The 27,327-nt window shown below is 48.5% G+C and overlaps 1 protein-coding gene across 1 annotated transcript in view; it reads right to left on the bottom strand.

Annotated features, from left to right (window-relative positions):
• SETD1B (SET domain containing 1B, histone lysine methyltransferase) overlaps positions 1-27,066 on the bottom strand; it is a 50,092-nt gene extending 23,026 nt beyond the window's left edge. Inside the window, exons 1-6 of the mRNA XM_068911734.1 lie at positions 26,715-27,066; positions 26,266-26,420; positions 25,731-25,829; positions 24,927-25,197; positions 21,562-21,674; positions 17,732-18,907 (exon numbers count right to left, since the gene is read on the bottom strand). Of these exons, the coding sequence (XP_068767835.1) occupies positions 17,732-18,907; positions 21,562-21,674; positions 24,927-25,197; positions 25,731-25,829; positions 26,266-26,420; positions 26,715-26,787 (1,887 nt within the window). The 5' untranslated portion in view covers positions 26,788-27,066. The remainder of the gene's footprint in view (positions 1-17,731; positions 18,908-21,561; positions 21,675-24,926; positions 25,198-25,730; positions 25,830-26,265; positions 26,421-26,714) is intronic.
• Positions 27,067-27,327: the final 261 nt, after the last annotated feature.

The raw sequence follows: 27,327 nt of genomic DNA, 5'->3' as shown, positions 1-27,327 counted from the left end.
CATCAACATGTTCTCCCTTGCCGGAGCACCAGCAGCCCAGAGCAGCCTAGTTCAGCCAGTCTGGCCTTAGGAGACATGTGGCCTGCTCCTATTCAGGCCAGCCCTCAGAAGGTCCCCCTCAGTCACAGTCTCAGTACCAGCAATCCTGCCGCATAAACGAGGTCATTTTTTGTTTCTTCCTCTTCAAGGAAAGGTAGAAAAGTTGTTCCTGAAATTATCGAGAGCTGGCAGGAGCTTTCTTCATTCGTGCATGCATTTATTCTTACTGAACTGAGAACTGCTAAAGCAACACCGAGCATTTCTGAAACATCGAAGATGGTCTTTTAAATGCCTCTGGTGCTCAGCTGGAAGCAACAACAGATCCCCTGCTTCCTAGATCGGTGGGGCTGACGCCTCCCCTGCCCTTGCACACCAAACGCAATCTGTGCTCCAATTTTATCCCAAGTAAGGTGGAAAGGGAGAGAGAAAGGGACTAAGCTGTAAGGAGAAACAGATGGAAAAGGCAGAAGAAAAAAGAATACACAAGGTTAGGAAAGAGGTCACACCAAAAGAAGAACATCTAGAAGGAAGAGTCTTTAAAGAAAGTTGAGAGAGATGAATATTTAAAGAGGATGAGCAGTTACAGAAAAGTTATATCCAAGGGAGAAACACATGGGCACCAACTCAGTGAGAGACATCAAGCTGCACAAGCAAAAATCAAGAGGAGATCTAGAAATACCTTTTGTTACACAAATTCCTTTTCATTCACCTTTCCAAATGCAGATTGACTGTGGTTGCTAGCAAATGTGTCTTAGGGTAGAGCCAAAAAGTAGCTATACTATCTTCCTAAAGAAGCTGCCTTTTAGCTGGCTTCCCTCTTCGCTTTTACAAGTTAAAACAAGAAGGAAAAAAAGAAAAAAAGAGAGCTGATACCCAGCGTTCGTACTACAGCGAGGATGGCACTTCCATCACTGTCAAAAACCTGTGTCAGTCAGCCCGGGAGTTCACCTGTACACTTGCGAGGGCAGCTGGTACAAAGCCTTCAGAAAACCTCCCTTCAGTCCACTGAGAGAAAAGCCATTTGCAACTAAATTAATTTGCGTTGCCATCTTCACTTTGCATTAATTAAATTAAGAGTTAGCAAAACAGGTATTTAATTATGTGCATGACACATTTTCCAAAGGTGTTTTAACGGCACAAATTTGCTGGGAGAAACTCACGTCAGCATAACTGGCTATAAGCGGCCTCACTCGCTGTTCATCCAAAACGCTAAGTGCCGTATCTCACGCTCGCGCACAGGCAGCGCCTCTGGAGCCAAGAGAAGGGAACACCCCGCGATCTCTTTCCCAGTCAGCCTGGACGGCCATGGGGCAGAAAGCTACTGGATGTGAGGTGCCCGGCTTATCTCAGAGCAACACCCAGCAGTTAGGAAGCGCTAAAATATTTTGTTGGGCACCACGTTAGCTATATTTGGGGTAGGCACCCCGTATTACTGAACGTGGCGACTACTCTGCCATATCCTAGCTGAGTCCTGGCACAGCACAGCAGCGAAACGCAGGCTCAGCGGCGCTCAGCGCGCCGCAGGGTCCGCTGCGCCAGCGAAGTGAAGCGTGCCACGCTCGCGAGGAGCGGCAAACCTTCCAGGCCACGGCAACCTGCGCTCACAGAAAACAAACAGCAACGGAAAAGGAAAAGCAGGAACCAATAAACTTTCTCCTGCAGCAACGCACTTTGGAAACAAATTGTTAAGTTTCACTTTGTGGTAAGATCTCGGGAAAGAGACAAAATTTAAACAACTACTTTAAGGATTTCGTAAACATCGAAGTGAATGAATAATATAATCTCCAAATGACATTGTATTTGTCAATTCAAATATTCTTCTGTAAGATCTTTAAATAACAACCTGCCCGCACCAGCGCTCTCTGCTGAATGGCACCAGCGGGAGCAAAAATCACTCCTTAAACCCGAAAACTTCTGAATGCCCTAAAACGTTTACACGCTACCTATCTTTCCAATCCAAACGTTAGGAGGAAGCTTTTCAGCTAAGCTAGAACTAAAATCAGAATTGCTTCTGGGAAAAAAAATTATCATAACCCCATAGATGGCTAAATTGTTGCCACTTGTTTTTGGATTAGAGGTCTAAAAAATTCGCAAGTGAGCAAGCCTCATCCACATTTACAAAAACGTGGGGAAAGAAAAACCCTCCCCAGGTGAGGGAAGAGCGACAGAGAGAAGTCAACGGAGCGACCGGCAAGTCACCAAGTTGGGCAAGAGCAGGCTCCAGCCCCTCCGACTCCTGCTCCCGCTGCGCCCTGGCTGCCCGCGCTTCCCCTTTGACAGGGGAAACGGCCCTGGCTCAACGCGCTGCGACCCGGGGATGACAGCAGCCCGTGCTGCCTATCGCACAGCTCTCGGCCTCGACTGCTTCTGCAGAAAATGCTCAAGAGACGTTTCCAACCCGCCAGTCGCGTTTCTTGCGCTTACGTCTCTCACCCCACCGCCCAGCGCAAGCGGGAGGCCCGAGGCGGCCGCCTGCAGCGCTTCCTCAAAGGCACAGTTTCAATGAGAAACGCCTTTAAAACAAAAAATACCCATCTATTCAGGTTCGGCCCGGAGAATGCTACCGTTCACATTGCTAACCCAGTGAAATACATTTTGCTGTCCCAAATCTACATACCGGAGCACCGTGACTGTTTGAGAGCATCGCTCTGTTCGCTTGTCATCTGCTTCCAGCTAGAGACGAGCTTGCCGGCTCCCCGCTCCCAGCAGAGCGGAGGGGAGCCGTGCCCCCGAACCGCCTCTGCGTGGCTCGAGGCAGCGCCGGCCGGGCTGCGCGAGCCACCTCGCGGCGCCGGGCACGGACACGACCGGCTCAGTGCCGCATTTGCGATAAATGCTTTTCCTTTGCCGAGCGCGCCGACCCTAGTGCCCACGGCAGCTCCCACAGCGGGGTCCTTCTCCTCCTGGACGCTCGGGCGGCTTCGTCGCGCTTGTCCTCTGCTACAGGCAGCTACAGAGCACCCACCTCCTGCTGCCAGCGGCGTCCTTACCGTCACCGGAGCTTTTAATTGCCAGCTCTTTGGGACAAGGATAATTTTCAGGTGTATCTGTACTACCATAACGCCCAGTTCAGGAACAGGCAAATTAAGAGATTAACACATTCTGGATCAGTGATTATAAATATCCTTAGCAACTGCTGTATTTTTACATAGCTATATATCTGCACAGCGCCTTTCAAATGCAACTCTCAGGCAAAGGCTGCAAGCGAAGCAGAGCAGGACGCAACAGACTGGCCGAGGCGAAGGACTCGCCCCCTCATCCCATATGAAACAGGCACCAAAAAGACAAGCTGCCAAGGGAGCAGGGATTTCGTGGAGGAGGCAGGAAATCACCTTGGTGTTTTGATTTCCTTATTGCTGCCTGCAAAAGTCTCTCTCCCTACATGAAAAAGAGAATTCAAGCTCTCCGTGATGACAATATCCTACCTGACAAATACGCTGCCTTGGCTTGGCATGTGTTTTGGTCTGGTGCTTATCTGCAGCATTTCTTTGGCACAGAGCATCCTCCCCACACCTACAAGGCTGTGCAACGGGTGAAGCAAGTGACAGCAATAATCAAGGGCTCACGGTAAACAAACAGCATCTTCCCAGACCAGAGGAAGGGGGAAAATGCCCCTTTTTTCCCTTCTAATGCCCAGAGGAAACTCAGCTGATACCTCAAACCCCGAAAGGATAGAAGGAGGATTCCCCAGAAGTGGGGGCCGGTCCCTGGGCACGGACAGCAGGGGCGAAGCAAGGCCACCATGGTGCTTGTTTGCACCTCGCAATGTGCCGGTCCCAGGGGCCAGTCCCTAATTAGACCCTGCTGCACATGGGAGACACCACGAGAAGGGGCTGGAAGTCGTGCGAGGAAGCGGCTCTCCTGGCCGCTCAGCACCCGGCAGGAAGGCTCTTGGCAGGGAAGCACGTGCCTGTGCAGTACCGTACTGCCAGCCGCTGGCAGGCCGGCAGGCGTTGGCTAACTCAAGCACCCGAGATGGCTCTTGATGCTTGGTGGCACCTTCACAGACCCCAGAGAAGACCCTCTACCTCCTCCCTGCAGCACAGTGAAATAGGACCATGGTCTCCCCAGAAGGGGATGGAGCAGTGGCTTAAATCTGTATTTCCTAAAGCACAGCCCCAGGACAGCTGATGGGACACAGGGCATGCAACAGTGGTCCACAAAGAAATGCAAAATAGGGGAAAATAAGTGCAACAAGTGTACACGAGAGGTTCAGGCTAACTTTTACTTGAGCGTAAAGAGAAGCCCCAATGGCTACATGAAACGATGTATGGATTTTTCTTTCCAAAAGTTAAGATGGACCCCAGAGTAAGAAACACCGCCTTAGCCAGCCTCTAAGCGTCTCCCTGAAGCTAGGACCTTCCTTGGTTTAGCAACAGATGTAGGGAAGGACAAGTCTGCATGAAGCAAAGAGGACAGAAACGAGAAGTAAGCCCAGCGCAACTAGCGGTCTGAGTAATTAGGTCTTTAACTGATCTAGAAACAGGGAGACTTGAGAACTGCAGTCCCAAAGGGAGAAGACTCAGCCAGCATTCAGCACTTTCAGAATTGCCTGCTCTTGACAAAGGAGCACCATCCTTCAGCTTTCAGCAGCACTTTCAAGAGGTACAAACTTCCTAGGGTGGCAATTCCCGGAGCCATAAATTAACCCAGTAGGAAAACGACTGCCAGATTTGCCTTAGCAGGAAGCTTGAAGAGTTGAGATGGACTGGCAAAGGGGGCAATAACTCGCCAAGGGGCTTACTCTGCTTGTTAGCAAGCGCAGCAGCCTTCAGAAAAAGTGACGCTTTCATTCAGGCACGTCCTCCTTCAGAAGGGGAAAGGAAGCTCCGAACTGCAGGCTTCGCGGTATGTGATGTGGCGATGCTGCTCCAGTTGGAAAGATCGCCAAAGAGGGGATGTGTGGAGAAGCTAAACGCTTCCCCTGAGCTTCCAGCACGTACAAGAGTCTCCCAAGTGTCCACAGGGACAGCTCTAAGAAAAGTAAGAGAGGGCAAACACCCTCCTTAGAGCTCCACGCTCATTAACACCGGAGCTGCAACCACCGGACCCCAAGAGCACAGATCTGAGCTGAGTCAAACATGACCATCCAACTAGCCAAATCACGGAAGACAGCGACTGTAGGAGATGGGGCTCAGTTGGCCCCCAGCACAGAGCCAGCCTGGAGGGAGGTGGCAGAGACAGAGCCTGCCCGGCCACCTGTCCCTTCAGCCATACAGGAACAAATCCAAGCCAGCAGAGTGAACGCGTGCCAAGCCAGTGGTTGCGTCAGGCAGAGTGCTTTTCATCACGTACGAAACACCCTAAAATTGGATTTGCCATCACATGGAACCATGGTCTTTTGCATCAAGTCTTAAGTAGGAGGTTAAAAAAAAAAAGGTGGTTCCTTCATAGGGGGAGAAGTAGGGAAGAGGAAGGAGGGAGAAAGGGAGAGGTGTTAACACGGGAGAGCCATGTAACAGGGCTGTCCATGGCAATGGTTGTTCTGGTTTCTCTATTTCAGTGGGGCGGGGGGATAGCCGAAGAGCTATTTGCAATCTAACTTCAAAGGCTTTAGTGGGCTGGGAAGCTAAGTCATGCATAAAAGGATGGGAGAGTGGCAAGAAAACACCCTCTATGGATAAATCAGTCAGGGAACGTTCTCTGCTTCTCCCAACGATTTTTATAGAGCCAGCTTGTCTTTACCCAGGTAAAGCCCTTTTCAGACTCCAGGTTCAGGGAGTGATTCAGAGTCCTGGGAACAAACCAGACAAATCCAACAGACAGAGGAACTAAACAAGTCTCTCTCAAAAAAAGAAAGAAGAAAGCAAGCAGGCAGTGGGCTTTGTCGTCTTCTGCCATCTCAGCTATTATGAGCAGATTTGATTCTAAGGCTTGTCCACACACAAAAGATTGGGAGTTGGAGACAGCATCTCTCTAAAGAAGCACGGAAAACCAAGAAATTTAAGAGAAACTGCACAAGACGCAGAGAACTCCGGCCCCAAGCGATTCTGAAAGGCTCTGCCCTCTGCTCTGCACGGCGGCGTGCAGAAACGCACCAACGCTTCTGGAAGACAGAAGGTACTTTACAATCAGCGATAAAGAAGGGAATTGGCTACATCAGATCAGAGTCCACCTACAAGCAAGAAAGAAAAAGGGTGCAATAACTCTGAGTGCATAGAGTACACAGACACTTTACAGCTTCGTGCCAGGCAGGAGCTCAGATGCCATCCCCTGAGCTTACTCCCATACTTAAACCTTAGGTCAAATGGAGCCATGAATTCAGATTTTGCTACCAACAGAGTGATAAGAAAGCAGATAAACTCGAAAAACAGTTTAGTTTCCCAGCTGATAACAGCCTGTTGAAGAATAGGTTGTACACATACTGTATTTAAACAAGTTTTAATCAGCAGATCTAGGCCAATTTGATATTTTTCCCTCTTTTATGCACTGCTGCTATACCCCCGAGTATTTGAAATCACGTGGCTATTACTGTTAGGGCAGCACTTTCAGGGCCCCGTTTGGTACGCTGCATTTCCAGTGTTAGCAGCAACAGCAGTTTAGTTTCTAAGGCCCGAGTGCTCACAGCAGAGCCTGGGCAGCGGGGAGCTTCCCCAGCAGCGAGATCAGAAACCCAGGATTTGGAAAGGTCTTGAAGGACAACAGGCACATGAAAAAACGCAGAGCTTTTGTTAATCACCCATCAATATCATCCTTTTACGCTCTTCTGCTTGCAGCAGTCGGCTCTCAGAGCAAAGGTGCAAAGAGTATCCTGAGGCCGTTTTCACCCTCCTTCTCGAGAGGGTTCGAAGGACGAGCCTGGCTCCTCTCTCCCCTCTCCGAGGGCCCGAGCTACTCTTGGCCTGAATTTCTAGGGTGCAGTCCTGGTTTGTTTGTGCGGTTGGGAAATAAGAGGCCCAAACGTTTCTGGCCCCTGCAAGAAAACCCTGGAGCCTGTGAGCCACAGCTGATGCGGGTAGCCCAGAACAGCCCTCTCCAAACAAGTCCAGCTTTTATTCTCCAAAAGGTGTGGAGCGAGCAGGTTGCACATCAGCTGAGGCATGTAATATCCTCATTAAAACATTAAATATCTTCCTCATTCTCACACAAAGCCTAAAGCAACATACAGCCAAAAATATCTTCAAGTTCTCCCTCTCCAAAACCTGCCCAGGGAGAGAAAGCTCTGTTACAGCAGGCAGCTTTTTTCCCCATACCACTGCTCTCGGGTGAGGGAAACGTAACCCTTGGGGCTGGCAACTGCTGGCTGATGCATTAACGAAAATAATCTGTGCACAGGACACAGACTTTTCACGGACTTCTAGAAGACATCAAACTTTTTCAATTAAACTGGCCTCACTGTATGCGAAATAAATTGTGTAATCGCAACTGTTGCAAATTGCCAGAGTGGAAATACCCCACGGCTGGGCTGTGTTTCCACTGCCATTTGCTCAGGCATAAAATATTCAAAAAAAAAAAAAAAGTCAAAGAGGAAAACTATGCTGATTTCCCCACTTGTCCCTTAATTATCAAGCAGGCAGTTGAAAACAAATGTAAGGAAATACTGTCCTTACTTCCCATTTATTCCAGAAATAAACGCCAGATTTCAATTGGGCACCTTGCTCCTGCAAGATACTGCAAAAACTCCAAAGTATAGATGGGTTTAAAAATGGATTAGACACGTTAGGGGAGGGCAGGTCCACAAGCACGACAGATCGCCACGGTCCGGGAAGCCACTCCGCAGCCAAGTCCTACTGCGCCGGTCTGGAGGAGCCGGAGGGCCCCCGGGAGAACCACTGACTACCTGCCGCGCCGCTGATGGGGTTTCTGCATGGCATTCAAGACAGCACCAAGAGATAGTCTCACCTCATACCAGGTTTTTTGGTAAACTAAAGAAATAACCTCCTAGCAACACAGAGAGCCAAAGAAAGGCAAAGACAGGCCTTCTCCTTGCTCACTCGCGAGTTGGTCCAAAGTCTCTTTCTGTTCCCTCCTGCACCAAAGTCACGATCAGGCTACGCCACAGACGCTCACCCAGGAGGAAAGGCCGGGTGCAGGCCGGCAGCACTGGGTCGCAGTACGGACAACGCGTACGTCTCACCCGTACAGAAACCTCCCTTTGAACAATGTTGGCATTCTCTCCCACATATGTTTTCAATGCACATAAACAGATCACTTTCCAAATCACATGGCTTTTATTTTTATTTTTTTTAATTGCTTTGCCATTAGATTGGTTCATTAGTTTGAAGCTACAGGTGAACTCCTGAAAAGGCAGGTTCCTCATTTAAAGAGCTACATAAAAGAGTTGTGAGAAAGGCCGCAAAAGCAACTGAACGCAGCTCTTTGCTCACGTACGACGTCCCAGGCTCTTCGCTTCAGGAGACCAGCTGGAAGGTGCGAGCACCTTTTTCGAGCAGTTGTGCAGCTTTCCCTTCAAGGAGAGCCGGCTTTGTGGTTTTCACGTAGTACTTCGGACAGTTTATCGTCAGCTCCTTTCGAAGCACCAGAACGGCACAGTAGCAGCAGGACTGCACAGCACTCCTTAATAACACAAACCGTAATGCATACGCCTCACTTCCTGGGGACGATATTAAGGCCGTGCCTCACTTAAACATAGTCACGCTGTACAACAGCATTGACGCCACAGCTTAAAAACTTAGGGGTTGAAAGGGTAGAAATGCTACATACAAAACTGGGTCATAACAAGGGTCCAGCTTCAGTAAACCGAGTTGTATCAAAGATGAATCTAGCCCAATATCCATTTACAATAAAATCTTGTCCTAGCATAATCTCCATCCCAATTCACAAGTCTGGAGACTCGACACATGTGGAGGCTGCACCAACTGCAGAGTGGATGACCCTGAAAACCCAGCACAAGCGATCACGGCTTATTCCTGATGGCCCTGCAGCGGGGCCGGGTGCCGGCTGCAATCTCCCAGACCTGCTAAAATAAAGCAGCTCCCAGGGGAGTTTCAAAGCAACCACAGGGTTAGGTCCCATCCTGCAGCGGGCTCTGCCGAGGCCAGTTGCTTCCTGCCCCAAAGCCACGCTGCCCTCCTGCCAGCTTGTCGCTGACCCGTATCTGCCTCAGGTCTGCAAAACTGTCTGCTGTCACCACTTTCCTAATGTCATTTGGGAGTAATATCCCACACAACGTTGCATCAACAAGTAAATTCATTCAGCGATTCCCCTGCCAAAACGCACCCTTTTGTACACATCTCCACGGCATGTATTCGACTGGGAGATTGCCCTGTTTCGTGGAAATTTGAATAATTCTGTGCAGTGCTAAGGATTTTCATATTTTCAAGTCATTTTTTCCTGGACAGCAGTGCAAGGCTCGAAGCGCCATGATGACAGTTGCTCACGTTTATTTGCATCCTTCAAACTCAGCTTTTCCGTTACCTGCACGAGGAACTCTCGGACACATCTGCTGACCAAGATGCCACGTTTGGTGACCACTCAGCAACACAGACCAGACTGTAAAACTGCCCCATTGCATGGCAGCACTAAACTCTCAGAGTTCAGAACTGCACTCTTAGCCTCGACCGAGTATCACCGGCATCACCTGGAATAAAGCTTTTTGGCTGGGAAACGCAAACCAGGCACTGGGAATAACAAGCTCCTTTGAGAGAAAGGGCTTCAGAAATCCCTGCACGGACTCCAAAGGGAATGCTCCCCCAATGCCTTCAACGCATTTTCATCCCGCACAGCGTGGGGAGGACACATCACTTGGACCTAAGCACAAAACTGTATGCTTTTCACTGTGAAGCACAATTCTTTTAGGAAAAGCCTTAATATAAGAGAGAGACTCATTTCCACACCATCTACGAAAAAGCAGCAGGCATCCGACTGCTTGAGCAGGTCAGCAAAGGGATTTGTCAAGCCCCAAGGAAAACAAAATCCAGCCCTTCCTTTACATCACCCGACCAGCACCATCCTCAACCCCCCTTGCCCCTGGGACCAGCTCTTCACGCACTCCTTGGTACAGGGAATTTGGGCAGTAGCGGGCGTGAGGACACCCCCTTGCAGGCATGAACATGCCCCCAAGGGAGGAAGGAGGGGAAGGACCGGCAGGGTCACTGCGGGGATCCCCTGGCTACATCTCTTCCTCCCCATCATTCCCAAGGCCCTTTCCCTGACTTACTGCCTGATGGATAAAGATATCGGGCAAGGAGGAGGTAAGCTGGTCAAAGGTGCGTGATAAATTACACTTAATACGTGGTTACCAGCTCCACATAAATACACGCTCTGCAAAATGAACATGTTCAGAGCAGCCAGCAAATCCAAATCCCACCAAACAGCGCCTAAGTCAAAACAGCAGACTCCCAAAGGGCGGAAGCTGGAAGCTTTACTACAGCTGTTTGACTCTTTTGCAACAAAACCTCCAAACCAGGCGAAACGCTGCCGGCTCCAGTTCACGCAGCAGTTTCGTTTCCTCGGCCTGCCGCCGGCGCGAGGCTCGCAGTGCCCTCTACGCGCGGCGTGATTGCCGAGGCCCTGGCCGCGAACAACTTCCTCCGCCGCCCCGCTCCTGCTGCAGCGCTCCTGCAACGCCCGCAGGAGGGAGCCTATTCCAGCCCGGGGGGGGGGGGGTCAGAAACCCCAAATTGCCGTCTTGCTGGTTTTTAGTACTTCTTGAGCTCTTCAGGCCTGTTTGCACCACTGGAAACTTCCAAAACAAGCCACTGTCTTTTGCTAAGTGCTGAACTCATCGACAACGTTTCTAAAAAAAAAAAAAAAAAATCTGTATTTTTTAAAACTTTTTTTTCTTATTTCAAAAATCTCGTTTTTTGGAGCTGAAAAATTTGACAGAGAACTTTCTCTCACGGTAGATGAGCATCTCCAAAAGCAAGTACTGCACTTTCATAATAAAACCCAAACCAGCAGTAACGAGTCTGGGTCAAAGGAGCCCTCGTGGGCAGGTAGGTGACGCACAAAGCTAACGAACTTGCTGGTTTCGTTTTGAGTTTTGCCTCGCCTTGGCTAGGTGCAAACAAGCACCCCAAACTGAAAATTACATTCAACAGAAGGGGGCTGCAAAGTCCTGGGACTCCGAATCGATGCGTATGCAAAAAACCGTTCGACTGATGAACTGAGTCTATTTAGAGGACTCCAGGAAAGGCAGCAGCCGGCAGCGATTTGAATAAGCGCTTCTCTGTTCCCTGCGCTGTGTCACACACACAGCACAGAGCGCAGCGGCTGCTCCGTTTTCTTCCAAATCAGACCCAGAAATTAGTGCTGTTCCGGCGGCTGCCAGCACAATATGTTAATAGCAATTATTTTCTCAATATTTCTGCTGATTACCTAACACACTGGCACATTTCCTCGGTGTCACTGCGTGTTGCAACACTCACTGCCGCACAGCAACTCGCCTGCCTTCCCTCGGTCACTTTGCACAACCACCGCATGCAGAGTGCAACGAGAACAATAACGCCTAGGAAAAACACGTCACTTGAACGTGAGGCTTCCCAGCCTGCATTTATGACATTTGAACATTCAGTAGCATCGCTGTTAAAGTCTGCGTTGAAAAGACTAGGAAGAACTCCACCACCAGCCAAAGGAGAGACGGCAAAAGCTCTCCACGTGCAAACGCTCGGCAGAGCTCAGACTTGCAAAACTTACTCCTCCATAAACTACATGCCAAACACTGCAATTTGGACCTAAGCTTCCAGAGCGCCAAAACATCTACAGGTTTCACAAATATGAAATAAATAGCGTTCCCACTTACTAACGAGCAATTCAGTTATATATATCAAGCTGAAAATGTACAAAGTAGATGGTAAAACAAAGAAAGAAATGCACTAGTGGCAAGAGTATAATCAGCAACAGTGATTTATAAAAAGGGATGGCAATGTCATTTCTATTCAATATGCAAAACGTAAAAGCCTCAAAATCCTGGCCTGAGACGAGAGAGCGAAAGAAGCACTCAGCCTCCCAACCACAGCCTGCTTTCTATTTTTCAGTTACACTCCAGAGCATTTCACCATTTCTAGCTCTGCTATTGACAACAGACATGTTCCCTCACTTTTCTAAGATACACGTATCAAAAAAACCCCAAACCATAAACAGTCAACTATTTCTCAGTGTAGTTTTTTCCCCTGCGAGCATGCCCGTACGAGAGCAGGCACCACCAGGAACACCTAGCAGCTCCTGCGCCGTTCTCCTCCAAAAAGGGACAGTACAATAGCGACCCCGGGTTCGTTAGCTCTCTTTGCTTCCCGCGCTCTTTGGAGCCCGCCGGGCTGGCCAGGCCCTCTCTTTGGCTAGCCACCCGCCTCGCGAGCCCCCCCAGAGTCAAACCGGAGCCTCAGCCAGATACAGCTCAGCACACGCTGACCGACTTCTCTGCTTCGCATAAATTTTGGTAGGAATAACAGGCTGTCACGTGGTAAGTGAATCAGATGTACGAGGAAGCAGACCCTGCTTGTGGCCTTCCACTACCAGCGCTGGAAGGACATAAAATAACAGCTTGTATTTCCACGGCAGTCCGGAGACGCGAATCCTGCGGGAGGGGAGCGAGGGGCGCAGGTGCCTGCAGGCTCCCTCTGGGCTGCCCAGAGCACCCCGCGGGCTGGCGTAAGCCCCCTCGGCCGGGCCAGCCTCCGCCAGGTCCACGCGGGGACGCCTCTCCCAGCCGCTCGGGACCCTACAGACGCTGCTTGTGAGGCCTATGGACCTGTCCCAAAGCGACAAGTTTTTCAAGCAGAACCACGTGCTTAGACTAAACAGATCCCAGAGGTCCCAAAAGGGTCAAACGTTATCTTGTATTTAAAGCATCGTTTCATTTTTTCCCACCGCCGCTTTGGTGGGTCAGGGAAGGGCAGAGCAGAACGCACCGTTTAAGCCGCTCGCTCTCTCCCGTTTAAATTGTGCAGGTTTAGCCCTGTGATACAACTCACACGCAGGACCAGAGCAGCCCTCCCGGTCAGCGCTGCCCGGGCATTGGCTGGCTGCACTTCTGGAAATTCGCGGTATACCTATGTCTTGAGTTTCCATTAGGAACCGGTTCTGTCAGGCATGATCGCATTCACAAGAGCTCCGGAGGCAGGAAAAATTGAAAAAGCGTTTATGAGATTGGGCATAAGACACAGCTCTCAGAGGATTTTTTCCTCCTTTCCTCAATTAAAAAAATAAATTCATAGCAACCACTCCCCACGTCTACTCCCCGCCGCTTCCCTCCAGAAACGATGGATCCCACTAACTGTAAATTGGATCCCAGGTGTACTCGTATATATTATACATACATAACAGCTACTTATGGGCAGAAGGGCTCTTGCACAGTTTCTGTGGAAACCAAAGTATCAAATTTCCTGGCTCTTAGGCTCTACATTCTCAACCTTAACGTGCATTTACCTTGAATAAATCACTTCTGCACCACGCGGCCCTGCAACACCTTCCCTTGGCAGCGCAGGTTCACTTTCGTCTTTGGGGGGCCCCATTTAACAGGCTGGCGATGTCCGAGGAACCTTGTGCCACCTCCTACCCTGCGAAACCACGCACGGGAGCCGCGCACAGGAGAAAGACCCCTTGTGCAGATAGCGACCGCCGCGCTCGCGGGGATCGCGGCCTGCCCGGCACGGCAAGCTCACAGGGAACCGACCGCTCCTGGGGCAACGGGTGCTGCTCGCCAAGAAACCTCCCCCGGTGCTGCTTTCTCATGTGCATTCACACCAGTGCAGGTTGAACCTAGCTCTGGAGGAAAGGGGATTCATTTCCTCGCTCCTGAACAACAGCCAGCTCTGCACGCGGATACGGCAGCAAGACACGGCGCCGTGCCTCGAGGAGAACGTCAGCGTGTCCTGCGAGGACCCCATAGGGACAACACCACCCTTTGACATGAATGCCTTTCAGTTTCAGGCGCAACCACACAAGAACCCAAAGATACTTCAACGCAAAGTGCAAATTGAGCCCAGATGTAATCCTGGGGACTTCAGCAGAGCTGCACTACAGAGGCAAGTCCGACCCACCTCGCCCGTGCTTAAGCCTAAGTGCAGTTCAGAAATCCTTCCAGGGTAGCAGAGAAAGGATCTGCTGCGCAAGCACGGCTTGTCACAAAGACATCAATGGTGTCCTGCAAGCGGCCCCTCAGCGTCCTGCACGGCAGCAAAAGCATCGCAACACCCGAGCGCAGCGCTGACGGGTGCTGGGGACAGCAGGGGCTTCCAGGTGTCCGTAGCGCTGCGGCGCGCTGTGTGGCTTCCAGTTTTCTCCCCGAAACATTTGCCGAGATTCCCAGCAAGCAGCAGCAGAAGTGCTCACATCTCATTCATGTTTCAGGATCTTTATTTTTATGATTATCTTTAGCATTTTTATGGCACCCTTCCCACCACACTAACTACGTGCTATCCAAGCTACCAGGAAGACCAGAGTTTGTTAGCTCCTAATTAAAAATATTTTTATCTTTGAAAATCTGCAAAAATACCATTGCCAATCATATGGTCTTCCTGCTACACACAAACTGTACACACAAACGTGTTCCTAAGCTGAAACATGAAAGGCATCATCAATTTACAACAAAGTACCTTGTTATAATCCTGCCACCCTCCCCAGCACACACAGGCAGGGCCTCTTCCTGTAACAGGCCAAGCAAAAAAAAGACCTGGCTCAAATGGGATGTCAAAACGTCAAACGGTACTTACTTAACCTTTGCACTTTTGAAACAGCACAGAAAGCTCCTATGAAAAAGAAATCATAATTCCTTCCTTGTTATCTCTCAGCAACATAGTGAAGAAAGTTTCTACATTGCTACCCTCAAAACATTCACTAAAATAACAATATAATTCAACTGGTTTTCTTCATTGCCATCTTTTGTCTTCAGCAACCCTCTCTGCCTGGTCTCCCTGGCTGGCAGGTTGTGTTTGTAAAGGATCCTTTTCCCCCCCCTTACCTTGGACTGCCCACATCCCACTCTGTGCCTGTGCCTTGGCAGAGCTTAGCAGGACTTTCTCTGCAGACCATAATCACTGTTGGAAGATTAGTCGGACTTAGGTGTTGCAGACAGACGCACAGCCCTTCCTCTCCCACGCCCAAACTCTCTGCCAAGCTCTGGCTTAGGAGTATCATACCGGATCTTGTAATCAAACTCCGGGGTCTTGCATGAGAAATCAGTGCAATTACCGAGGCTTGGCTCTACCTTCTTTACTTGCGGCAAGTCTGGGTTTGTTAGCTTGCCTGACGATTTGACAGCGCATTAGCTATAGAACAAACGTTACTCTATTAGCAATCGCTGACAAAAATCCTACTCATTTTGATCAGAGTAGGAATAGGTCCTTGAAAAGCTCCAACTGTCTCGGGCAAAAAACTTCCCTGCAATTTTGCTGTTGTCCTTAAGAGTCCCGAGGTCTTCCCAGCTAGAGCACACACCCAAGGAGAGCAAGGCCATGGGCTGCACAGACCCCTGAAAAGCAAATACGAAGTAAATAGTGGTTCAAACTCTCTGCACCTTACTGCTTCCTTATGATAATTAATTAGCCCTCCCTACTCTATCATCTCTGCTCTGCTCCCCATGCCACAGTCACTAGAAATATTCGGGCTTGCCTTCCCTCTGTTTGGCTGGAGTACTCTTTGAAGGGCTGAAAGTTGAATAGTGGTATCACAATAGGCTGAAGCCGGAGGTTCAGCTTTCCAGCCCTCAGACAGGCTCAATGCCCCTCTCTAACTCAGTTGGAAAGCTGCAGCTCAAATTTCAGCCTATGTTAAGTCACTGTTCAACTCCACTCCTTCAGCAAGAGAGGAAAGCCAGGAGAGTCTTTTTCTAAAGCAAAAAACAGGGGGGAGAAGGGCGGGGGAAGGAAGCAAAAACACATGGAGATCGTTTTTTGTACATCAGAAGGAGCAATGAAAGGCGCAGGCAACTTTTCAAACATGCCAGAATAGCTTAGCGTGATTTGTAACTAAGAGGAGGGATGAATAAACAGATCCAACAACAAAACACCAAACTTTCAGGGGAAGGAGACAACTAAGGCAACAATGACTTGCATGGGGATATGGGTACCCCCTTTTTGACTTCTGCAGAGGATTAAGGTATTTATCTCATTTTGCATCACAGAACCATTGACATGAACTTCTGACACCAGCATCTCACTAAGGGGAGACAAAGACTTAACACGGGCTTCAGCGTCAGTATGGGGCTGCCCCATATCACAGCCTGCAAACGCAACATCCCAGGCAGCCCTCGGACGCAGATCGCAGGTACAGAAAGAGCCTGACCCCACGTACCATGCTGGCATTCATCCAGCTTTCTAAACATGCTCATAATTGGCTGCATCTCTCAGCGCAAGAGTAAGGACAGCAGATACAAGCCCAGAACGGCAAGGAGATGAGAGATGCCTTCCTCATCTTTTTAAGCAGACTAGAGTTTCCCCTCCCAACCCTGTCATACCAAGCTTAAGGAACAGAAATCCACTTCCTAACACATCGTGGGTCCCATCGGCCAGTGACTTGCCTCCAGGGAAGGAGCCAGGGCCAGGCTAGATAAAGAATGCAACCTCAAGCAGTTGAGTTTCTTTGAAGGCTTCACAGGCAACTGCAAGGACAATCAGGTTTGGAAAGACCCATAAAAAAAGAACACAAAATATCCAGGATACTTTTTATTATTTATTTATCAGAGACATACCCTATGCTATTGCTGCAGTGCACTCTGCAAAGTCTCTACCTACAGCAGCGGTTCCACCTCTCCTGAAACCCAGCCACTTCTGGGGTGAAAACCTCACAACTGGGAACCACTGGAGGGAAATGCATTCTGCCAGCTTAACCGCAGCAAACTTGTATAAGCAAATTTAATTGATCTATTACATTCGGGTCATTTACACAAGCGGAGCACTCCTGAATGGTTGAGGTCTCCCTTACTGCAGACTGCTTGCACACCAGGGACAGCAATTTCATCTGTTTGTGTTACTGTTCTAAATACCAAGGAGAAAGGGTCTGGCACAGGCAAAGATCTGTACTTTAACTATTCCTTGACACAGGAGAATAGGACCCACACAGCGATACTCACATTTGTTGCAACACACATCCCGAGCAGACACATCACGCAACATAATTTCTCTATCTGCTGGCAACCTTCCACACCGCTAAGCTCTCGCTGTCCCTTCAGCCACAAATGCCCCAGCCGAGGCAGCAAGCTCTGCTCTATTATTGGAAGACTCAGTGGAGCACATCCCCCACAAGCCATCTACCTCCTCCTTTCAACTGAGCGAAGAGAGTATTAAAACCCAGCAACTGTCTCCTGTTCAAACCAGATGGCATAAATAGCTGGAGAGCTATCAAACAAAGTATACATTCAATACTTCGGCGTAACATGAAAGCCCCTTTAAGCAAGTATGTGCACACATATACACCCACATTCAGGGACCTAAGCAATAGCAGAAAGTACTCGATTAACTGCTCTAGTGGCTTAAGTGTCTGTTGACACTCAGGACACTCACAGCACGAGCAGCGGCCAAACTTCAGGGGCTTGTTCAGTCCTTGAGCTCTCCTGAAGCTATAAATTGCAGCAGGCTTCCATTACAAACAAGGAAACCTGCAGACTGGCAAGTAGATAAAGACCACCACTTTGTGTCACATCTAGCTGGTTTCCAACTGCCTTAGTAGAAGAAAGAAAACCACCAGAAACCCTGTGCTCTAAACAACACAAACTAAACCAAAAACACAGCAACTTCCTTCCCAACTCTGGGGATATGCGTGGAGCTCGATACCTCGGTCCCAGCTCACTTACCTCATCCATTTTTTCTGATGTTGGAGTCTGGTCACCGGGCACCATTTCTTTAGCCTCTGAGGTCTCGATTTTGGAGGTCTTGCTCAGTGGATCGACAGGAGTCATGCTGGCCTCCGACGCTGCCCTGGAAGTCTGACTCAGAGAAGCTGTCCCAGGGATGGGCTCGTCGTCATCAGAGTCAGGCAGCGGCGTCGGGCTGATGTCCTCCAAGCCCGTACTGGAAGGGCGCGAGGATGGCGTTTGAGCTCTGTAACCAGGCTGAGAGTTCGAACTGTACATTGGGATTGGGGAAAGCTGGGAAGAGGAAGAGGAGATAGGGCTACCTTCCATTCGGACCTCGTTATCTGAGTCATGCTCATTAAGAAAGGGTAGCTTTGTTCTCTGCTCTTTTAAGAGCATCTCAATCCTTGAGTCTAAACTGTTATGCTGCATTTCCGATTCCATCGTTGGGGTGCCAGGGGTCTCGCTCCTCTCTGGAGTCTGAGAGAAGGTCGCTGTACTCGGTTCAGGAACAGAGTTTGAATCTGGCAGGGGTGGAGGTTCCTCCTGTTTTTCCTTCACCGGAACAAAATCCATATTAGTGGCAGCGCTACTTTCTACAACCATCTCAGCCGGAGGTGGCGCAGGTCTTCGGTACTCTGTTTCCCTCGAAGTTTGGGGAAACTGTTGCTCATCAGATTGGGGAAAAACAGCTGGTGCTTGGTAGGGAGAGAAGGCAGATTTGTAGCTTGAAGAACCAGAGTGGCTCAAGGGAGGAGTGTGAGAGAACTGAACTGGTTCTTGCTGATGAGATTTGAACGTACTAAACTGATGCTCTGGCCCTCGGAAAACGCCTGCCGAATTATGAACATAGTGATGTCCCGGTCGACGGTTGTAGGCATCTGTAAATTTTGTTTCGTGCCTCCTGGGTTTGTACCCACTGTCCTGCCCAAAATGGTACACAGGCGTTGTCTGACGACTAGAATAGGTGGAATCTTGGGAAAATGGTGTCCCTAGCCGTGGGGTGTGAGGTGTTCCTTGGGACTGGGGGGTATATTGGCTGTACGAGTTTGGGGTGTCTTGCCGACAGCTGGAATAGGCTGTGTCATGGGAAAACGGCGTGCTACTGTTGGGGGTAACAGATGATCCCGCAGAAGAAAGATTACTGTCTTTCAGGCGTTTTAGAGAATCCGTCAACTATAAAAACAGAAAAGAGAAGAGCATATAAATACATACTTTTTAAAAGCTATTTGTCTAATCTGTTCGGTTTTCAGAGCTGAGCACCCAGGAGTTTGCACTGATTTCCATTGCAAAAATGGGTTCTAACATCCCTGAAAACAAAAAAAATTATCCACTAAGAACAGTTCCCTTTGATAAAAAGGAAAAGGCATGAAAAGAGGAACTTGTCTGTAAGAGGAGGAGAAAGAAAGCAGATAAATACTGTTTATTCTTTATAAGCTATACCCAAGAGCATCAGGTGAAGAGAGACTTGCACGAATACTTTTAGCTAAAAGATTTTCAATTTCTCTCAACTGTGTTAGGCTCATCTAAATTTCAAGTAGGAAGGCAATGGACAAAAACCTGCACTGAAAGCAGAAAAACCGAGAGCACTTCGGAGATATGAAACGATCAAATTAGCTTATCTGTGAACAAAACACACAAATCAGCACACTGCTAATGTGCAATGAAATCACAGCAAACCCTTACTCCAACGTGGAGGCCTGCTGAAAGCAAAAGGGCTTTGTGCTGGTCCGACCAAGGGAGCAGACCCACCACCCTCTTTACCAAAGGCTAATCTTCAACAAGGAGGAAAAAGGTTGCATAATGCACAGAAATAAGTTCTCTCCAGTGCTGAAAATACCATTTGTTCGTTTTAAATCCCTTAACAAAGACAAATGAGCAGGTAGAGCACTACTGATGATGGCATTCGAAAACTGGAACCCTCCAGATCTACAGAGGAGCCAAGCGATTGCTCTGCAATTCACCTCCCAGGCACGACTGGAGGTTTCTAGGAGCAGTCCTGCTCCGACTCAGGCACTGCTGAGTCATATCAGTGCCACGCTAACCATCAGAGCCAGAATCAATTTTTTGTAATGCAAAGTAAGAGTCGAGTGAAAACCCTCCTGCTAGCAAGAGGCAAGACTGAGTGAGCTCCAACTCCCCCAAAGCTCACCAGGACATCTCACTGCTGAAACTACAGACTGGCTGCTACTCTCCCAAGCACTGCTAGGTAAAGAGAGCCTTAAGATGAGCTGCTTGTAACACACCAGCACCATCAAGCACATCTAAGCTCGGCTCTCACCTGCCTGCTACACTAACATACGTCTCACCACTCATTCAGATTTGCTTTGGTGTGACCTTTAGAGACCATGAACACACAGATGTCAGGAAACTTCCATCCTCAGCCCTTCAAATATCCTCAGAAAGGCACGGAAACCAGCCACATCACGCCTCCTGCTCTGATCCATATCTCTGCCTATTTACTGTACATTTGATGTGGACTAGTGTTCAGTGGGGTTTGGACGTGGCCTCAGGGGAGGGATCGCGGCTCACGGGACTGCCAGGTCTTTGCTGTTCTGCATGAGGGGAAAATCAAACGCCAAGAATATTTTACTAACACTACAACAGCAAACTAATAAGCTTTTTGGCAGATCCTGCGGACAGCAACGTGATGTGAAAAGTTGAAGTTACCCACAAAGCAATAATTCTAGTGGTAATTGGAAAAAAAAAAATCAATTCAGGATAACAATATATGAAAGCCCAGGAATGCAATATATAGCAGAACAGTTTTAAAGAGAATTACAATAAGGACTGCTTTTGAGGTTACATGAATTAAATGTTTTGCTGTTACTGCTTTTTTTTCCACAGTTAACAACAAACCTGGCCGTTTCTACCTGAGATATGCTGCAACAAGAAGTGAAAAGGCAGGCCCTGCTCATTCCTCCTGAGGTCAGGTGGAATAGATGCAAGCACTTTGCCAAGCAGGGCTCCCAGTAAAATCAACACTCTCTTCCTTCCTACGCTCTCCTGCCCTTAAAAAGGGCCTTGCTGGGAGGTAAGGAAGAATCAGCATCTATATGAATTTGTTTAGAGGTTACTGAGGATTTAGTTTGCCTTGTGCTGTTGTAGGGATTAGTGACAAGGAGGAGAATTTTGCTTTTTAGATCAGTGCGATTTTCACGTTCGTGGCAGTATCTGTACAAAGCCCTTTACAGAATCATACCACAAATACTGGGGAATGCTTGGGAGTCTCCAGAAACACTGCCCCCTGCTTTTATTAGCACCTGACTCCAGTGATTAATTAAGATTCTCAAACTGATGCTTATGATCATGACGACTATGAATTGTGGCCACTATTTGAGATTTGACACCTCCCTTCTTTTAGCCTTTAAACAAAACTGCACAACACACGCTAAGGATTACATACTGCAGACACTAGGCCAGATGTACCATTTTAAAGCATTGCCCTGCCTTCAGTGGAATAGTCTCATCTCAGGGCAAGATCTGATCCAGTTCTCTCAACTGCAGGAATTTCTAATGTTAACAGGGTTCACAGGGATGGTTCTGTGGGTATCTTTCATTCAGAAAAAGACAAAAATCACTTACCGTGCTATGCAGACACTGGTATACAGATTAGCCACATGCACTGTATTTGCAGAGAGTTACGTTTGCTATGGCAATTATTAGCGAGTTATATTTAAATGTGAATCAGTAACATCCACTGATAAAACTACAGCAGGACAAAAAAAGACAGAAGCTATATCAAAAGTGTTAAAAAGTCAACTTTAATGAGATATGTGTTGGAATTTTCTAGAAAGTTACTTTTTAAATAAAGGCCAAGCGAACCATACCTGGAGAGTTTCATTCACAGTTGGCGACACATCCTGCTCGGTGCCTACGGGAAGGGTCTGAGGAGTGTAAAGACCATTAACTAGCAGTTCATAGAATCGCATGCGGGTTTCACCTGCACAAACCACAATGGAAGAGTTTGTTAAACAGAAGTAGAGCAGCATGGGTAAAAATACATCATCCAACTCTTGACACCTGCACAACAGCCTCTGAGGCAGGTAAGGATCATTTCGGAGGGGGCAAGTGAAGCGAGATGCCCTCCTCTCTCCTTGGCCAGGACCAGCTTTCCTAAATGCTTTTTTTCTCTTCTCCTTCTGCATGGCAGCTCTGCTCTTTGCAGAGTTTCCCTCCTCTCTAAAGTGCCAAACAAATAATTTGCACGTTTTAGAAGTGAAACTCTTCGGAAAGGGACAAGCCTCCGCCACCACCTCGAGCTGCGGCAGAAAGCTCCCCTGCCCACTTTGCCAACGCAGGCTCGCTGTTACTCATGCAACCAAAGCACACGGCAATGCCGCGCACAAAACCCTTAGCGCTGCTTTTCCAAAAAGGCACCGACTAACCCTTCTTTCCTTTTTCAGTGTAAGGTGGGCTCAGCGGTATCCTTCAAAGAATATAAACCAGAGAAGCAAGCTGCACCTTACTTTGTTACCAGGCTTTAGCTTTCTTCATTCCTAAACTCCTGAATCCTAGATAAGACCCAGTTTCTTAATATTCGATTTTTCATTACTGCAAAAAAACAATGCTACTCATTTTGCAGTCTGTAAGAAATTTGTCATGAACTTCAAGGGAAACAGATTCAGACCCTCTGAGACTGTGTGAATTTTGCTTATATGATAAATGGATTTGATCTTGTCTTTTTACCAAAAAATAAAGCATATATAGAAAAACAGATAGAACCTGCACCTGAGCCCAGAGTAATGAATTCAAGCAAGATCTTCCCTGAAATGGGACTACTTTCATGAGGAAGTCCTGAAGGATCAAACCTCAAACTCCCTGTGAATCACTCTGTGCAATTTAAAACTAGAGCGTCTTTAGCCTGATCCTGCACACTGAAAAAGACTCATTTATCTTGAATAAAAGCTGCAGGTGAGGTTATTTGGTTTTCCAATCTCAATTCACACACCAAGTCTTGAGCCATATTCTCAACTATATAAACAGCTATAGCTCATTTAAAGTCATGAAAAATAGATCTCTTCAAGACAAAGCCTAAGCTACTTGAAATATTAACACCCACACCCCGCCAGGAGACTACAATGTCACAGATAAGGAAATACTAGACTACTTTGAAACTGGTTTTAAATAAATGCAAATTGTTAGAAAGTTTCGTAATTCTTCCTGGTCCCCCAGTACAACGTAGTAACATTTGCAGCTCTGTTTTCAAATAACTTTATGAATGTAAAATGATTCCTAATTATCACTATAAAAATAGGCAATTAGTGAGTGTGTCCATTCTGCAGATGGATAAACCAAGGCAGCTTGGTTAGACTAGGGAACATCTAGACTAGGGAACTGGATTTATTAGTTCCAGTTTCCCAGGCCTGTACTCTGACCAGATAGATAAATCAATATTTTTGCGGCTAACATTTACTTTCCTAGGCTATGAAAATTAAGTTTTTAACTAAACAGTCATTTTAACAACACTCGGGAAAAGCTGCATATTGGAAAGTTTTTAGACGTTATACATACATATATTTTTAAAGAATATTCTAACCTGCTAACGCTACTTTGTGAACAGTATTTTTACTCGATTCTACCAGATCACTTAACACTGCCAATCTTACTCATTAAGAATGAAATAGGTACAACTGTGGGAAAAAAATACATTAGAAGCACACAGATGGCAAACAAAACTGCGATTTAAAACTAAGATCATTCAATGTTTTCTCAAAAAACCAAAGGCATTAAAAAACCTCCTTCCCTGATGTGCAGCTAACTTTCTTGAACAGCTGTCTGTTCAAGACTTGCAGAGTAAATTATGAATGGAGGAAAACGAGGAGGAATGTACTACAGTCAGCTTGCTCAGAACGTCTCTCATCAAGACCTCCTCTTCACCACTTATGAGCCCACTTTAACTTAAATTATTAAAACTAAAAACGGTTAATCTCTTGTTAAACGTAAGTTTTACTTTCAGATTTCAAAGTAACCAGGGGAAATAACCTACCTGTAAAAACTGATACGAACATTTCAAAAGTATACATATGTAAAATTAAGGTTAACTTAGAACAGAAAACATTTTAATACTATTGTGATTTTTCTTTTAACAGAGATCAATGATGTCAATAAATGTTCTACTACACCCTCTTACCACGTGTGGCATACTAACTGCCGTACAAATCATGCACAAAATTTTTGAAACCTTTTAATATAGAACAAAAACATCTGCATTACACTGCTTTTTTTTTTTTTTTTTTTAAGAAAGCAGTGTTAACTATGTTCTCTTCCTCAAGAAAGAGTGCAACAAATCAGCTTTAAACTAGAAATGCCATGTTTGCAATGCGGGGGGGAAAAAAAAAAAAGCAGCTATTTATCTACATCTTGTTTGTGACCCCTCTTCAGTTTTAGATATTTTCTAAAACTCAGATACGTTTTAGTGAAGGGCCCAACGATTAGAGAAAATAGAAAAGGGAAAACAGTAAAATGCAGAATTTTCATACTTCCAGAAACTTTACTGGGCTCCACAGTGCTCAAGTCTGGGAGTGAGAGCTAGTTACTTCCAGGACTCAGAGCTCCTGTCACTTTAAGAGACACAGTCTCACACTCTCTCACACACACACACACACACACACTGTCAAGTGCTGTGCACTCTTTTACTGCCAGCCTTGAGTTTGCTGCTAAATATCAATGAAACACCAGGCACCCTGAGGACAACACCCAGCACTGCTGCCACAGCCGGATTTCAAAGATTTGGGTCTCAGGAACCCCCAAGGTTTCTCCAAAAACGCAAACTTTGCCAGGCGGGTGCCAAGGGGCCAGGGCAGCCGCAGGTGGTGGCTCGCGGGCAGGGAGCAGCTCGGGGCAGGGAGACGGGTGCGCGGGAGGCCTCGCAGGGCAGCGCTGGGGGCAGGCGAGCAGGGGAAGGGGCAGGATCCGGGCAGGATGGCAGCATTTTGCAAATTACAGGACTGTCTCCTAGCAACAGACAACACATTTGGCTCCACGTGACTTCCCAAGGCCCCAGAAACCAGACACGCACGCAGGGGGACAGAAGCACTCACTTTGTATTTTCACGCAGGGGGACAGAAGCACTCACTTTGTATTTTTAATCACTGAGCCCTTACAGTCTGCAAAAGCGTCGCGTTTTAGGAGAGGAAGGAAGGACGCAGGTGCTGCAAATCGGAAACAGGTGAAGCTGAGATCTGCCCCTCACCTTTTGTATCCAGCTCCACGTGGATGATGTTGCCCATGACAGAGGTGTTGTGAAGGTGCTGGACAGCCTCCCGGGCACCCTTGACAGTGGCAAAGATCACTTTGGCGATGCCCAGGTGCTTCTTGTTCTTGGGGTTGTAGAGAATCTCCACCTCTTCCACTTCGCCGTATTTCTTGCACATGTCGGTCAAAAAGTTTTCGCGGATGTTGTCATTCAGCTTGGCAAAGGTGACCTGCTTGGGAGGTACTGGCCCCACGTAAAATTCATCGATCTGGAAAGGGGCACAAGGGTGGCAATAAAAGTCATCGTCAGCGCTGAAGAGCAGGGAGGGAGAACGGCGTGAGGATGGCGTGGAAGGGAGAGGGTTAAAGCGTCCTGCAGAACTTTGGGGAAAAAGAAACTGCCTCCAAGGCTCTCGCTGCCGGCATCAGCCCCCGGCAGCCAGCGGCAGCGGAGCCCCTGCCGTCTCAGCCGTCTCAGCCATTCATTCAAACCGGTTCCTTTCTGGGCTACAAATACCTATTCTGAACAGGGCTATCAGCAGACAGCCCCTCTCTGCTGCCCACCCTCCCGAAGAGGAGCACCCAAGACACAACTCCAAAACATTCAACCTGATCTTATTAGACAGCTGCATTGATTTCTTGTTGTCTTTATGGAACGGAATTATTGTTAAACGGCTCGCCAAATAATAACGTTAATAGGAATACGACTGTCATTTAAACGGTTCATTAAACTATTTGTAATGCAAGCTTCATTCCGGGATAAACAAGAATACAGAGCTAAACCCAAAAGACAGGGCAGTACCTTGAATTTGGGGACAGACAGCTCCAACTCCTTAGTTTTGGTCCATATTCGCCCTATTCTGGGATCTCTGACACAATCCACAGGAGCGATTCCCGAGTTCTGGGAGGAGGAGACGAAAAAGCACAAAAACAGCAACAACACTGCTTGAAATTTAAGCCACAAATAAAAAAATAAATAAAATAAACAAACCCCGACAAAGCATAGGAAGTCTCCAGGGAAGAGAAAAGCACAGACACACACATACACACACGTGTCAAATTGCAATACTGCTGGGAACTGCACACAGATTGGAAACACAGACATAAAGCTGCACGTTTGGGCTCCTTTCGGGGCTCCTGACAGCTGAATGCATCGTGTCAGGTGGCAGTAACTTTGGTGGCTGTGCCCCCCCGGACCCCCCATCCAATACCCACGGGCTCCAGCGGGGATCGCCGGGCCCTGGGGGACCCCGGCAGCTTGGACGGGGGGGGGGGGGGGGGGCGAGGGGGGGGCAGACAACACGACAGAGGAGGGACACAGAAATCCCCGCACTCACAGGCATGCTAAAATGTTGCCCATCATAACGATAGAGTTTGTGCTGTCCTTTTTTCAGAGCCGGGTCAATAATCAACTTGTAACTTCTCCAATGGTGATTTCTTTTCTCGACAGAAGTGCTGGCTTGGGTGCTGTTCTCCATGCCGTTGATCCAACCTGAACAGGGGAGGCAAGGGGCGGGGGGGGGGGAGGGGGGAAAGGGGAGAAAAAAAGAAAAACACACAGAAAAACATAAAGTTAAAAAATATTTAACAAAGAGGTGGTTTTTTTTTTTAAACGAACCGCCCGCTCAGCACACCCAGGCAGGGAGGAAATCCACCAAGAAGCAAGCCCTAAAATGGGGGAATTGCGAGCCGTGTGTCCCCCCCCCTCCAAACACACACACACCCCAGCGAGACAAGAGGCAGAGAGGGAGGAGGAAAAAAAAAAAAAAAAAAGACCCAATCTCACTTGAACTCTGCTTTTTGCCATGATCTTCAGGGTGCTTGGCTTTTTCCCCCGCCTTGATCTCTCGGAAAGACATCGCGTTTGGCGGCCGATCGTCTCCGGGCGGCGAAAGGCGAGCTCCCGTCTCACATGGGGCCGGTTACCGGCGCGGGCTGGCCGCCAGGCTCCTGCCTCCCGTTTTCGCGAGCCACCACATATTGTGTGTGCTCGCTGCTGGCGGCGGCGGCGGCCCTCCCACAATACACCGCTGCGAGCGCCGCGAACGCCTAACCGCCCTCCGCCGCCTGCACATTCACGGCGGCCGCGCCGCGCAGCCCCCGGCCCCGCGGCCGCCCGCCGCCGCCCCGCCGCCGCCGAGCGCCGCGGCATGGGCCCCCGCCGGGCGGGGTTTTTTTTTTTTCCTCCCCGCCCCGGGGTTAACGGCATGCGGGGGGGAGCGTGGAATCTGCCCGCTGCATTTACCTTAGCGCAAACTGTTTCTAAACAAGATGGACCTAGGTGGGACAAGTTTGGGGGAAGACTTCGGCGAGCCCGCGACGGCCGAGCGGGCGGCCGCGGCTGCGGGCGGAGCGCGGCGCGGCGCGGCGCCCGCCGCCCTGCTGCGGCGGCGGGTGCG

The sequence above is a fragment of the Struthio camelus genome, chromosome 17 (genome assembly GCF_040807025.1).
Source record: "Struthio camelus isolate bStrCam1 chromosome 17, bStrCam1.hap1, whole genome shotgun sequence".
Taxonomy (NCBI): Eukaryota; Metazoa; Chordata; class Aves; order Struthioniformes; family Struthionidae; genus Struthio; species Struthio camelus.
Note: the sequence above shows the minus strand (reverse complement) of the source record. Positions and strands in the feature narration are given on the sequence as shown.